We start from the raw sequence: 13,682 nt of genomic DNA, 5'->3' as shown, positions 1-13,682 counted from the left end.
CAGGACACTGGGGACTTCCCTGGTGGCACAGTGGTTAAGAATCCGCCTGCCAATGCAGGGGACACGGGTTTGAGCCCTGGTTCGGGAAGATTCCACATGCCGCGGAGCAATTAAGCCCGTGTGCCGCAACTACTGAGCCCGTGTGCCACTACTACAGAAGCCCACGTGCCCAGAGCCCGTGCTCCACAACAAGAAAAGCCACCACAATGAGAAGCCCGCACACCACAATGAATAATAGCTCCCGCTCGCTGCAACTAGAGAAAGCCTGCGGGCAGCAATGAAGACCCAACGCAGCCATAAATAAATAAACAAATAAATTTATTACAAAACAACAACCAGGATGCTGGAAAAGTTTCTCTGGACCCAGAAAATGTCAGCGAGACCACGACAGGGAGCAGGGGTGCGCCAGCCACCGTGGGCTGGGCTCTGTCCCGTCTGTCCACTGCTCTCCATCTGTCACCCCGGCTCTGACAATGTCCTCTGTTTCCCCACACACCAAAACACCGACTCAGAAAGAAATAGGGAACAAAAAAGACTCTCCTATGACATTCACTCTGCTGGTTTTCATCTGGTCCCTGGTCTGTGAGCCTGGTTCAGAGCTAAGAAATGCCAACAAGAGGGCATGGCTTCCTCGAGAAGCACAGAGGCAGTCACCCCATGAGACCAGTTAGAAAGCATTCCTGAATCACTTCCTCAACACGGAGCGAGAGGGTACCATCCAACCTGTCCCTCAAACCATCTGAAACCTCCCCATTAAAATCACCACAGGGACATGCCCCAAAGAGCAGAGCTGTGTCTCCAGGAAAACATGGCTGACATACGTAATGGACATTTGATGTCAAGTTTAAATGGTGGGGCTTTTGGAGGAAGGAACCAGATCAAGGGGTGGGGGTGGGGTGGGGTCAGCCCCAGATGGGTGGAATACTTGTGGTCCGGAAGTAGACACCTGTGGCTTTTACCTTCTTGCAGCACAATCCCTCTTCCTTGGAAAAGGCTACTTTGATTTCCCTTGGAGAAGCTCCCCATCTCCATTCTCAATCCCTACAGTTCTGATGACCTTGACCCCATTGCCTAGTTCCTGGGATAGACATGTGACTCGGGCTTGGCCAAAGAGCATTGATTCCACCCCCCCGAGGGTGGCCCAAGTTAGGCAAATGCGACTCAATTCTGGGACTTTCAGTGACACTATTAAAACAGATCAGTCCCCATTCCCCTTGAGCTGATGTTAACGGACATTAGCCTAGAGCTGCTGAGAGCTCTCCTTGCTGCCCCTGGGAAGAGCTGCCTGAGAATAAAGCCAGTGTGGAGGAAACAAGAACTGAGAGAGGAAAGAGGCTGAGTCCTGGTGGCATCATTTGTGCACATGGATCCAGCTGTACCTGGAACAAAAATCTGGGAACTTTGTAGTTACTTGATTAAAAACAAAACCTTGTTCTTTACACCCTTTCGAGTTGGGATTCTGATGCTTGCAAACAAAAGAGTTCTCTAATTCCAGTGAACAAAGACAATCCCTATGCATTTCCCACGTAGATCCTGGGCTGGCTCTGGGGCCAACTGACAGAATTCAAGGTGAGTTCTAGGTTTTCAAATCTGTAATTCCAGACTGGGGTGCACATCTTCCTCAGTGGAGGAAATGATCAGGAAGATCTGGGCCATGTGATTTATGAGCACGTCTGAGGGGAAGCCCTCGAGTAATGGGTGCCAGCTGGTTAGGAGGTTTTACCCAACAATTTTAATAGAGAAATTGGGTTAGAGGATGGATATCTAAGCTATGCAGAAGAACGGGAGAAACGCTCCTGCCTCAAATTAAATATAAAAATGTTTCGCATTACAAGGATTTAAAAACATTGCAGACATTCTTGGCAAAGTGGGCTGTTCCAGTTGTTACTTCAGATCCTCACACTGATGTTTTCTCCTCCTTTTCCTGTTTGCCAGAAATGCTGAAAAATTACCCCATGACCCCCTAGCAATCAATACGCCCCGGTATGATGCCCCCAAGCTTCTCTTGTCAAGGTATGTAGGTGATGCGTGTTAAAGTCGTGGACACATACTACGTATAAAACCGGTAAGCAAAAAGGGTGTGTAGTACACCACAGGGAAATACAGCCATTATTTTGTATAATAACTTTAAATGGAGCATCATTTATAAAAATACTGAATCACTATGTTGTACACCTGAACTAATGTAATATTGTAAATCAACTATACTTCAATTAAAAAAAATAATAAGGGCGTGGACATGCCACAACAGTGCAACACTGATCAACGACAGCAGGAAGCCTCTCTGCTCCTACTGTGCGTCTGCATATCCAGGCCAGTGACACGTGTACTTTCTGCTAATGCTGGCCTGGGTCAAAAATCACAGAGCAGGCAAACTTTGATCCATTTTTATGTTTTCAAATCGATCCTCTTCTGTCTCCTGAGACCGTTCCCCCAGGGCACTGAAAGCTTTGCCAATTTCCTCTCCTAGGTCACCATCACTTGCATCCTCTTACTTCAGTCTGTGCTCTGTCTACACCTTGGGGGCTGCCACCTTCACCTCCTCTCCTGGCTGCACGGTCCTGGATGGCCTCCTAATGGGTCTCACTGTATCAGCACTTGCCCTCTTGCAATCAATTCCCCACACAGCAGCCGGAGCCATCTTTTCAAAATGCAGATCTGATCATGTCACTTCCCCTCCCTGCTGGCCTGAAACTTCGCCCAAACGCTTAAAATATCTGAAATGGTTCTGCACCATCCCCCTGTGCCTTCCTTCCCAGCCTTACTACTCTCTGTGCGTCACCCAGCCACAGGGCCTTCTTCCAGATCTTTACACTTGCCACACACTCCTACCACAGGACCGCTGCACATGCTGACATGCTACCCGGAATGCTCCTTCCCCTTTACCCCTTAAGCATCACTTTTTCCGGATGCCCTCTCTGACCTCCCTAACTTAGCTATAGCCCTCGCTGTATACCCTCCTAGCCCCACATTTACCACTGATACAAAATTATATGGTACAATTAGATGGTTATTATGTATTAAACTCCATTAGACTGTAATGTGCAGGAGGGGAAGGCCCACGTCCACTTTAGCTCAGCACTGCATCCCCGGCACCTTGAACAGGCCACGGCACCTACTAAGAATAATCTCTAATAGTAACGTAGGGGGTGTCAGGCATTGTCCTAAATTCTCTGTAGGAATTAACTCATTTAATTCCCACAACAACTCTACAAGGCACTGCTGGCATTCCATGTTAAAGATGAGGGCAGTGAGGGAGTTCCCTGGTGGTCTAGTGCTTAGGTTTTGGCACATTCACTGCTGTGGCCTGGGGTTCGATGGCTGGTTGGGGAACTGCGATTCCCGCAAGCTGCGCAGCGCGGCCCCCCCGCCAAAAGATGACAGTGAGGCACAGAAAAGATAAGCCAGTTCTGCCTAGCATAACATAGGTGTTAAACCACAAAGACCAATTTCCAACTGGCCAACTGGTCTACAGCCCATGCTCTCCTTCATTCTGCTGTAACTCACAGAGGGAGGCACTCAAGTCACATTTGCTGGCTGAATGAATGAATGAACAGAAACCACCTTTCCCTTTCCCTCACTCCCATTCACATCTGCAGTTCCTTCCTATAGGTCCCAGTTCTCTCTGACCCAACCACTCCTAACAGAATCTGGTTGATCCTCAAGAAATAGCCCTATTCGCAGCCTCTTCGCTGTCAACAGGGCCCTTTTTTGGGGACCAGCTGACGGTCTCCAGCTGTCCTCTGGTGTGGCCTCTGCCTGAGGCAACCAGTCTCAATTCCAGCTCTATTCACCTGCCCCAGTGAGACTTGAACCCAGACCCCAACCTGCTCTACAGCCGTGGTCTCCGCCCCATCAGTGCCTCCTGCCCAGATGCCAACCTCCAGATGGTCTGCACTTGTCTCCTTCGTCTTTCCTGCGTCTGACCCAGGCACATCACCTCGGACAGCCACCTTTACCTCTGCTGTTCACCTCTCATTTGAGAGCTTCCCTCTAGCCCTGGCCGAGCCTCACAGGCATATCAGCAAACCGGCTGCAACAGGGAAAGGAATCCTTGTCCCTTCAGCGAAGAGCCGTTGTGCCAATCTCCTGATATGAAGACGACCCTTCCTGTGAGGATGAAGATCAGAGGGGTTAAGGGCAGGGACTTTGCAGACTATCACACCCGGGCTCCGGTCCTGGCCATCAGTGGTGACTGGAGGGAGGTCATGACATCTATGAACGTTAGTGTACTCAACTGTAAAATGGGTATAATCATCAGACTTATCTCACAGAATTGTCATGAAGATGGGAAGAGCTGTTCTATATGAAGTCTTTACCATGTGACATCATAGTCAGTGGTCTATTACAGTCATCACCACTGATCACCCACATAACCATCATCCACTTCTGCCATGACACGGTGGTCAAGGGCACAGGCTCTGGGGCTAGAACACCCAAATTTAAATCCTGTTCCTCCAGTTCCAAGCTGTGTGGCCTTGGGCTACGTAGCCTCTCTGTATCTCACTTAAGTCACCTGTAAAATGGAAATAACTGTATCTACCTCACAGGGATGTTGTGAGTTAGTTCCTGCAAAGTGCTTAGAACTGCACCTAGTACATGACACACACACCCGGCAATGTTAGCTGTTGTTGATTCTGTTATTCCCATTTCTAACTATGATCACCCGGGTTGCAAGCGGCTTTAGAGGCATGTTTAGGCCATGGCAGGGTTAAAGAGCTTCTGCAAGACTCCACACGATGGGGATGCAAGTGGTGACCGTGCCCGCCTGATGCACTCTGTGTGAGCAGAATGGATGGACTGTGTTTGCCAGGGAGGAGGGAGGGACAGTACACTCCCGCTTCTAAACCAAACCGGAGGTGTCGAAAGCCAGATCTGAGGCTGGCCAGCCACTGGGGCTACCTGCTTTTCTAAGATCTGTTCTAAGGAAAAATGCTGCCCACAAAAAGATCATGCTTTGTGCCAGATTAAACACTGCAGACTTAGTTAATAACAAGTTACTGGCCATAAAAGAGGAAAAAAATGCATCATTCTGAAATCTAGCTTTCGCTGCAGAATCAAGGTGTTTTGACTAAGACTTCGGTGACACGTACCTTCACTCATAGACTGGGATTCCAGGGTTTGAAGATACACAGATAGTTCAGAACACTGCCTTCTCGAAAGACTACTGAATTTTCTAGCAAAATCTGAGTGCAACAGTGAGGGTCAGCAGCAAAAGGACAGATTACCAAGCTTAGTCAACACCACGTCCTTGGTGACGTGTGTCCGGCACAGGATGTGAAGGGCTATTTAGGGTGTGCTCCAGTGATGAACAATGAAGCAGTGCTATGAATATTAGCTACCGTCTCCCTTCCACACTGATGTGTCTGACAGATCCGTGGAAACACAGGGGCACAAAATGGCTGTCCTTAGTCCCATTTCTCACGCTCTTCTCAGGCTGGTTAGGAAAAAGAGGACCCACGGGTGCAGTTTCAAACCTAAAAATGCGAACCTGCACAGCTGCTGGATGCTGGGAGATACCGAAATCCAAAACATCCCTAGAGGCCAAAACCATGCACCAGTGTGTTTGGGATGAGAGAGAAATAATAATAATAATAAAATGTAGCGGGTAACCATCAGAGACAGTCATATGTGTCAAAGACTATATTCACGAGTTTACAAAAACTCGTTTCCTTCTACAAAAACCCTACAAAGGAAGTACAATTATTCACCAGATTCCACAGATGAGGACACCGAACCTTATGGAATTTAAGCAACTTGTTCAAGGCCACACAGCTCCTACATGACGAAGGCTGGATGCGAACCTAGGGAGTGTAACTCCAGAATTGGTACTCCAAACCGTTAGGTTAGAATGTGACAAACCAGAGCTCATGAGAGAACTTCCAAAGAGACTAATAATGGGGTTGAAACTGTGCCCGGCCTAACAGCTCCCTTCCTTCATCTGTGCTGTCCACAGGGTAGCCTCTAGCTTAGCTACACATGGTTATTGAAAGTGAGACTGATTAAAATGAAAAGAAGTTTAAAATTCAGCGCATGGCTAGTGACCACCTGAAATGTGGCTCGTGCAGCTGAGGGCCTAGAATTTTCATTTTATTTCATTTCAATTAACTCAAATTTCAACAGTCACACGTGGCTTGTGGGTACCGTATCAGACAGTGCAGATCTGAGCAATTTTTCTCAGCTCTATCAGACATGGTTCAGGGCTGCTTTCCAAAAATCTCAGTGACAGAGGGGCATCTGTTGCTTTGCCCAAGGATTTGTAGAAAATCTCAAGGATAAGCAACCCGGCCTCTTCCTTAGGATCGGAGACCGTGTGTTCTTCAAATGTACCCGTGTGGCCTTTCCAACATTCTCCAAGCCCTAGATCTCCTCCTAAGTTACAGTGTGAGGACAATAAAGGCAGAACAGACAAACCCAGGAACAACTGCTCTCAGACAGTGGTCGCATCGGCACCAGCAGGGAGCTGGTAAAAATGCAGGTTCCTGATTCATGAAAAAGACTCTGACAAGTACAGCTTTCTGGTAACTGACTATACTGCTGAACTGAATGAATAAGCATTTCCAGAACTCTAATGGAAAACTGATGCGTTCATCAAAGTGCTAACAAAAGATCAAGATGAAAAAAAAAATTAATTACATGGGACTGAGTGAACTGATGAGGATGATTATAATTTTTGTGACTTTCTGTTTGAATTAAAAAAAAAAAAAAATGCAGGTCCCTGGACCCCACCTCTATTGGGTCTGATACCCCGGGCCTGGGGAGGAGGCCCTGGAGTCCATGTTTCAATCAAGCAGCCAATGATTCTCATGCAGGTGGTCTAGCTTTGAGAAACTCTGCTTCAGAGTGTGACCTACACATTTATCCTGGCCTCTTAAATAATTATAGCATATAAATCTGAGAATAGCACAAACTGGGCTGGAAGCCAGGTGGTCGCCACTCTGCACTAATTGCTTACTTCTACGACAGTAGGCAAAGTGCTTAGTCACCAACGCCTCATTTTTGTCATCTGAAACATGGGGGTAAGGGTATCTGCCATCTGTCCTCCAGGACAAAAGAGAACACAGCTGTGAAAGCATCGGAGGGGGATGAAAATTAAAAACGCACCGCATAGATAGCCTACAACTCAGAGACACGTTTTGCTTGTCCAGCAGAGAGTTCCAATAGGTTTCACATTTTAAAAAATCCACGTTTTTAACTTCTTTGGAAAAACTGGAAGATTTGACAGCATGGGGCTCAGATTAGGTTGGTACCCTGGTGTGATTAAGGGCACTGCTCTGGGGTCACATGCAGAAGTTCAAATCCCTGTTTAAAAGCTGGGTGACTGGGCTTCCCTGGTGGCGCAGTGGTTGAGAGTCCGCCTGCCGATGCAGGGCACACGGGTTCGTGCCCCGGTCCGGGAAGATCCCACATGCCGTGGAGCGCCTGGGCCCGTGAGCCATGGCCACTGAGCCTGCGCGTCCAGAGCCTGTGCTCCGCAACGGGAGAGGCCACAGCAGTGAGAGGCCCGCGTACCACAAAAAAAAAAAAAGCTGGGTGACTTAGGGCAAGTCCTTCAACCTCCGTGTGCCTCAGTTTCTTCAACTCTGAAGTGAGAATTTTAAGAGTACCTTTCAAAGGGTTGTGATGATTTAATTAAGTGAGTGACTATTTATCAAGTGCTTGGAACAATGTCCGGCACATGGCAAGAGCTCTATCACTCTTAGTTGAATAAATAAACATCCCTGCAAGTGGCAACAACCCGCTGGGGCTGAGTGGTGGCCGTCCCTCCATCCAGGGCTGATGTGCATCAGGTTGTCACAGTCTCCACCCAGACAGACACATTAGACTCTGGGAATCTCTACTGTAAGGGACAGAAGTGCATCTCCCTCCTCGGTGTCCTGCCAGCAAGGGGCAGAGACACTTAGTGCATCTTAGAGCAGCATTTCCCAAGCTATCTGTAGTGAAGGACCAGTTTTTTTAGTTTTCAGTCCATTGTGGCGGCCTGATATGGGACCCACCTGAGCAGGACTCATACCCAGCACTTGCCACAGACAACTCGCCCGTGGGTCCACAACACCCTGAGTGGTCTGCACCTGGACCCACGAGACGAGCCCACTGCATGTGCACTTGGATGTCCCAGCAATGTCAGACTGCTCTAAGAGTTGCTAAACACTGTCAATTTCAGTACTTATCTCGGGGTGCACTGCGGACAGCCCCGATCCTCAGGTTACACTTTGAGTAGTGGCATCTTAGAGGACACTGACATTGTCTTCTCACGTACAGAAAACAGCTGGAAAATTTGGTTGGCCAGAACAGTCAACGGAGTGTCTGTTTGTCTGTCTCTCCCAACACTTCTGTCCTTCTCAGTCTGCCTGCCTTCTCCTTGTCCATCCCCATTTCTTTCATCTTTATCTACACATTAAAACCAGCTCCCGGGCTTCCCTGGTGGCGCAGTCGTTGAGAATCTGCCTGCTAATGCAGGGGACACAGGTTCGAGCCCTGGTCTGGGAGGATTGCACGTGCCGCGGAGCAACTAGGCCTGTGAGCCACAACTACTGAGCCTGCGCGTCTGGAGCCTGTGCTCCGCAACAAGAGGCCGCGATAGTGAGAGGCCCGCGCACCGTGATGAAGAGTGGCCCCCGCTCACTGCAACTAGAGAAAGCCCTCGCACAGAAACGAAGACTCAACACAGCAAAAATAAATAAATTAATTAACTCCTACCCCCAATATCTTCTTTAAAAAACAAAAACAAAATCCGGCTCCCTAATGAGATACTGGGGTTCAGGACAGCCACGGAAGCTGTCATGGATGCTTTGATGTCCCAGGCGGCACCCAGTTTCATGAGTACCCCCCTCCTGCTCACTGCCACCCCTTCTCCTGAATGTTGCCTTTGGCTGACGGGAGCTGTCTTGCCCCCGTGCCCACATCCACATCCTTATCCCCAGGTCACTCTCCAGCAGCCCTGGGCCAATGACTGACACGGTGATGCAAAACGTCAGCCCCCTTGTCCCAAGAAGGAACCAACCGTGTGGTACAACTCATCCTCCAGAGACCCCTGTGGGCTCAGGCTGAAGCTAGACTCCAGCCCAGACACCATTCTTCACTTGGCTCCTCCCCCCACCCTAGCCTGTTTCTCTCACTCCCCTTCCTTGGGAGCATGTCCTCAACACATCACAGGCACCCTAATCCCTGCCTCAGGCTCTGCTTAAAGGGAATCCAGTCAAAGACAGAAGCCATCGACACTTGGGTTCACCTTCCTCAACGACCCGGCGGATGAGAGCACATGGCGGGCACAACGCGCAAACCTTGAGGACTGGCACCAGGTCACCCCGAGAGTCTGCTCGCTGTGTTCCAGGTAAACAGAACTCACCTGTTGTGTTAGACAGGGCCAGCGATTCCATGGAGCCCCGCGGGGTCTGCTCTGTGGGCGTCATGTCCTCGGTATATTTCAGTGAGCTGATCGGATGACGGGTCCGACACTGCTGAGTGGACATGCCCCCTTCCTCTTCCATCTCCTCCTCATATTTGGGGACTTGGATGCTGCCTCGGTTTTCGCTGAAGCTCTGGCTGGACATATCACTGTAGCTCTCCTGGGACCTCAGCCTTCCCGGGTAATAGTCTTCTCGGCATTCCTTGATGAAGCTGCCGCCGTGCCCCTTCATGGCCAGCGATGAGCTCCTTTTGGGGTTGCTGAAGTGCTTGGCCCACATGTCGGGCTGGGCCCCGGCCCCTTGCCCTCCCGGACTGTAGGAAGTTCTGATGTTGCACTGGCTGAGGAGCTGCAAGGGGCTCTGCGACTGGTTCTGCTCCATCTTGTTCCCGTAATGGTACGGCTCGTCCCGGCTCCTCCAGATGGGGTCCCGGTTGAGGCTGGGTGTCTGGCTGGACAGGCTGAGCAGGTCCATCTGCAGCGACAGGGGGTCCACGTCAGCCGACAGCCGGTTGGAACTCACCTGCAGCTGGCTGTGCTGGCTCAGCATGGGCTCTTCGGTCTTGCCCTTGTTCTTGCCGATTTTGGCGCTGCGCCGGGACTCCTTGGCCCGGGCGTTCTGGAAGGCTGAATCAGAAGAGTCAGAGCCGTTGGGGTCCTCCCCGGCACTGCAGGCCCGTGAGCAGAAGATCTGGCCTTGCTTGGGGAGGAACGGCCGGCCCAGGAGGGACTTCTTGCAGTGAGCACAGCAGAAACAGGTCTCAGTGGCATGCCAGTGTTGGCCGTCATAGGTCATTTGACCTTGGTCGATCCCTGGGAAAAGAAGAGACAGGAAGAGGCTGACGAGCTGCTCAGAGTTATTACGTGACGACATAAAACACACAGCACCCTGGTTTGGCGGAGGCTTCCAGATGCAGCAGGATAAAATGTCAATAAATCAATGATCAGGCCCCCGTGTAACTAGTAGTCATGTCCTATTAGGACAGCCCCCTCGTTCTACCCAGTCAGGTCCTTCTTAACTCATTTGCTCTGAGTGCAGAGAAACTAAATCCAAATGGCCTGTCCATGAATCCTTCCGCCTGGGGCGCGTTCCTCCAGATAAACAGCAATAATGATACTAGGGTGTGAGAAGCACTGCTTTAAATGCTTTGCGTGTATGTAAACTCACTTAACTTCTCAACTGTACGAGGTAGGTTTCTAATATTACGTCCATTTTTCAGAGGAGAAAACAGAGGCAGAGGAGGTTAAATAACTTGCTTAATGTAAAGGAGCTAGGAATCATAGATGAGATCTATACCCAGGAAGTCTTGTTCCTGACCATGACCTCGATAATCATCTTTCAGTCTACTTAGGGGTCTGCTCAAACGGCAGCTCCACGGAGAAGTCTTCCTGTCCACCCTAAAAGCTACTCTCCACCACTCTCCACCCTTACCTGCTGTATTTTCTTCACAGCATGGATACTGCTTGACATTGAGCCACTACATATGTGCATGTGTTAATTACTAAAAGTGAAGTTGTACGATGAAGTTTCTGGGGTATCTCCAGGAACATGGCCTGGTACATCGTAGGGGCTCTTCATGTGTGGAATGGATGAATGAATTGAATTCCATCACCAGTGCCTGGCATTCCAAAGGGTGATTACTTTAGCAGTTTAGTGGAAAGGAAAAAAGTGGACTTCAGCTCACGGTAAGGAAAAACTTGGATGCAGTCTGTCAAAGACATCACCTCACCGTAACCGTGCATATCCTTTGCGTAACTTCTGTCCCGCGCCCGGGCTGTGTCTCGTTTACATAACATTGTTACACCTGCTTCTGGGAACCTCCCATAGCCCCTCTTGTGTCTCAGAGTCTCTTCTGCCCTCTTCTGGTTACAGGACTTAACTTCCCTGTGGGACACCATCTCCCTGCCACCCTTGGGCCATGAGCTTTGGGCGGGGCTAAAGCCACACCTGGACCAGCACTGGCCAGTAAAAACACCGTATCTCCCAGCCCAGTTACTAGTTCAAGGGTGGGCACCTGACCTGCACCAGGCCAAAGGGAGAGTCACCTGGGACTGTTGCTAAGAGAGCGACACAGGGAGACTCTCTTTTGACAGCAGCTGCTAAACGGGCAGAATGGGAGCCGGGAGCTGTGGGACCTACCTCCCAGCCTCCCGTAGGGAGAGCCTGCTGAAAATGCAGACCCAGCAGTGACTGTGGGATGGGAAGGGACCTCTGCGAGAATCCTGACGCCTAGCGATCAATGCCTCTCCCGAAAGGCAGTACCAATGGGAACTTTCACCTTTGGTGGCTCGAGTCCTGAGTCTGAACTTTCCATGAGTAACCTCTAGATAATTGTCTAGAGAGGCTGTGAACAAGAAACAGGGGAAAGGAGAAGGGCAAGAACAAAAGGCAGATGGCGCAGCAGCCTCTCCGGGCCCTCCCCATGTACCCCTCACTTCCCTTTATGTCCCTGGAGCCCAGGGAGACAGAAGCGTAAGGTAAATTCTTCTCCTAGGAGCTCCTCCCTGAACTAAGGGGTCTCTGTTTATTCAGGAGTCAGGCCCTAGGGACCAAGTGGGGATTTTTAGCAGGACAGGAGCCACCACAAGGGTCACTCCAAGATCACAGGGACACTGAATCAACTCCCTTTCAGCACCGCATTCCCAGGAGGAGTGAGAACCGGCAGGGGAGGGGCTAGAGACAGCAGGCGCAAAGCTGGGGCTCCAGAAACATTTTCTCCTCCGTCAGGCTGCCGGGGGAAGCAGGAGCAGGCAGCACAGGCAGGCCGAACCCCCTGGTGAGGCATCAGGACTCGGACGAACGCAAGTTCAGATCGCAGCTCCATGCCATGCCAGCTGGTTGTAAACATGCTGAAGCCCGTCAGCTTGGTTCCAATCTTGGCTGGGCCGCTGTTGGGCTGTGTGACCCTAGGCAAGTGGCTTCATGTCTCTGTGCCTGAGTCTTCTCCACAATAAAACAGGGATAATAATAGTACTTACTTCAGAGGGTTGCTTGAGAACTAACGGAGTTAAGATGCAGTGAGTGCTCTGCTAACTCTTCCCAGCCCTCTTCTTGAGATTTTATTAGGTCTCAATGCCTGTCTCCCTCTCTGCTCTGAGGGCCGCTACCTGGATGCTGTCCAAGAAAGAACTCTGAGGCTGGCTCGGCCCTCCCTCCCCTCCCCGCTGTTCCCTCTCCTCCAGAGAGCTTCCACTGACATCCCAGCTGCCCTGAATCCTCACTGTGACCTCCAACTCAGCACAGCACCCCAAGCAGCTGCAGCCTTATCCACTGCCTTTCAGAGGTGTGCGGCAAGTCCAGTTCCTACGGGCTGTCCCTCCACCAGCTGCCTCCCTGTGCTTCTGCGAGGAAACATACTCAGATGCGGCAGCAGGGGCCTAGTTCTGGGGATGGGGGCCTCACAAAAGGCCGGGCCGTGGTAGGGAGAGCGGAGGGGGAGGCATGTTCCAAAGCGGCCCAGCAGGCAGTGAAACGTGGTCCCTGATAAACATCAACGATGTCAGATGGTGCTCTGAACTGCTCCTGAACTCTAAACATCTGGAAAAGGGCTCGGCCGTTCCACATCTAAGCGTTCCTTTTTTATTCCCTCCCTAAGCCCTTTAAGTACTTCTCTGAGGGTGTATGTGTCTACTGCTGCTACAGCCTCGGTATGTTTATAGGACTATTTACTCTGCTGTAAGCAGGCAAAAGCACCGTTGCCCTGGCAACGGCTTCCTGCTGTAGGGTCCGCACTGAGTGGCTGTATAAATAGGGAATATTTGGATAATACGGTCAGAGCAAAGCACCCAGACACTGTGGTATGTGTGATATACAGAGCATACCCTTTCTCTGTCGCAAGAAAAGTATGTTGTACAGAAAAGTGGATTTAGGAAAAGAAAAATGAGGGACAGCATTTTAACCACAGCAGTGATAATACTGCAGGCCACAGTGGTCCCCTTTTCTGATAAAGCACTGATGCCTTTTTATGGCTTTCAGAGGGAAGGAGAAGGGAATGCCAATCAACGCTAAAAAGAAGACAGAAACAGAAGAAAACAGGGAACTTCTGAGGTGTACATGCTGCGGTGACGTATTTTCTCTTGTCCAAGCTACCGAGCAAACATTCTAAGTGGCAGTTTCTGGAGAGGTTTTTAAGCCTCGATGGAAAGGGACAGAAGAAATAGAAATACTAACAAGCAGGGGGTATGGCTGCCATAGGCAAGTTGTCTCTACTCAGCCTCTCTCAGCTGAGCAGGCACCTCCCTGCAGACCCAGAAGCCACCGTGAGCAGTGCTG

General features: G+C 50.3%; 1 protein-coding gene across 1 annotated transcript in view; it reads right to left on the bottom strand.

Annotated features, from left to right (window-relative positions):
* Window positions 1-13,682, bottom strand: part of PRICKLE2 (prickle planar cell polarity protein 2) — a gene marked incomplete at both ends in the record, with an annotated part of 337,443 nt that overhangs the window by 33,758 nt on the left and 290,003 nt on the right. The window contains 1 exon segment of the mRNA XM_082848660.1: window positions 9,350-10,222. Coding sequence (XP_082704786.1) covers window positions 9,350-10,222 — 873 coding nt within the window.

This window comes from Leucopleurus acutus (genome assembly GCF_964270905.1).
Source record: "Leucopleurus acutus genome assembly, chromosome: 10".
NCBI classification, from domain to species: domain Eukaryota; kingdom Metazoa; phylum Chordata; class Mammalia; order Artiodactyla; family Delphinidae; genus Leucopleurus; species Leucopleurus acutus.
Note: the sequence above shows the minus strand (reverse complement) of the source record. Positions and strands in the feature narration are given on the sequence as shown.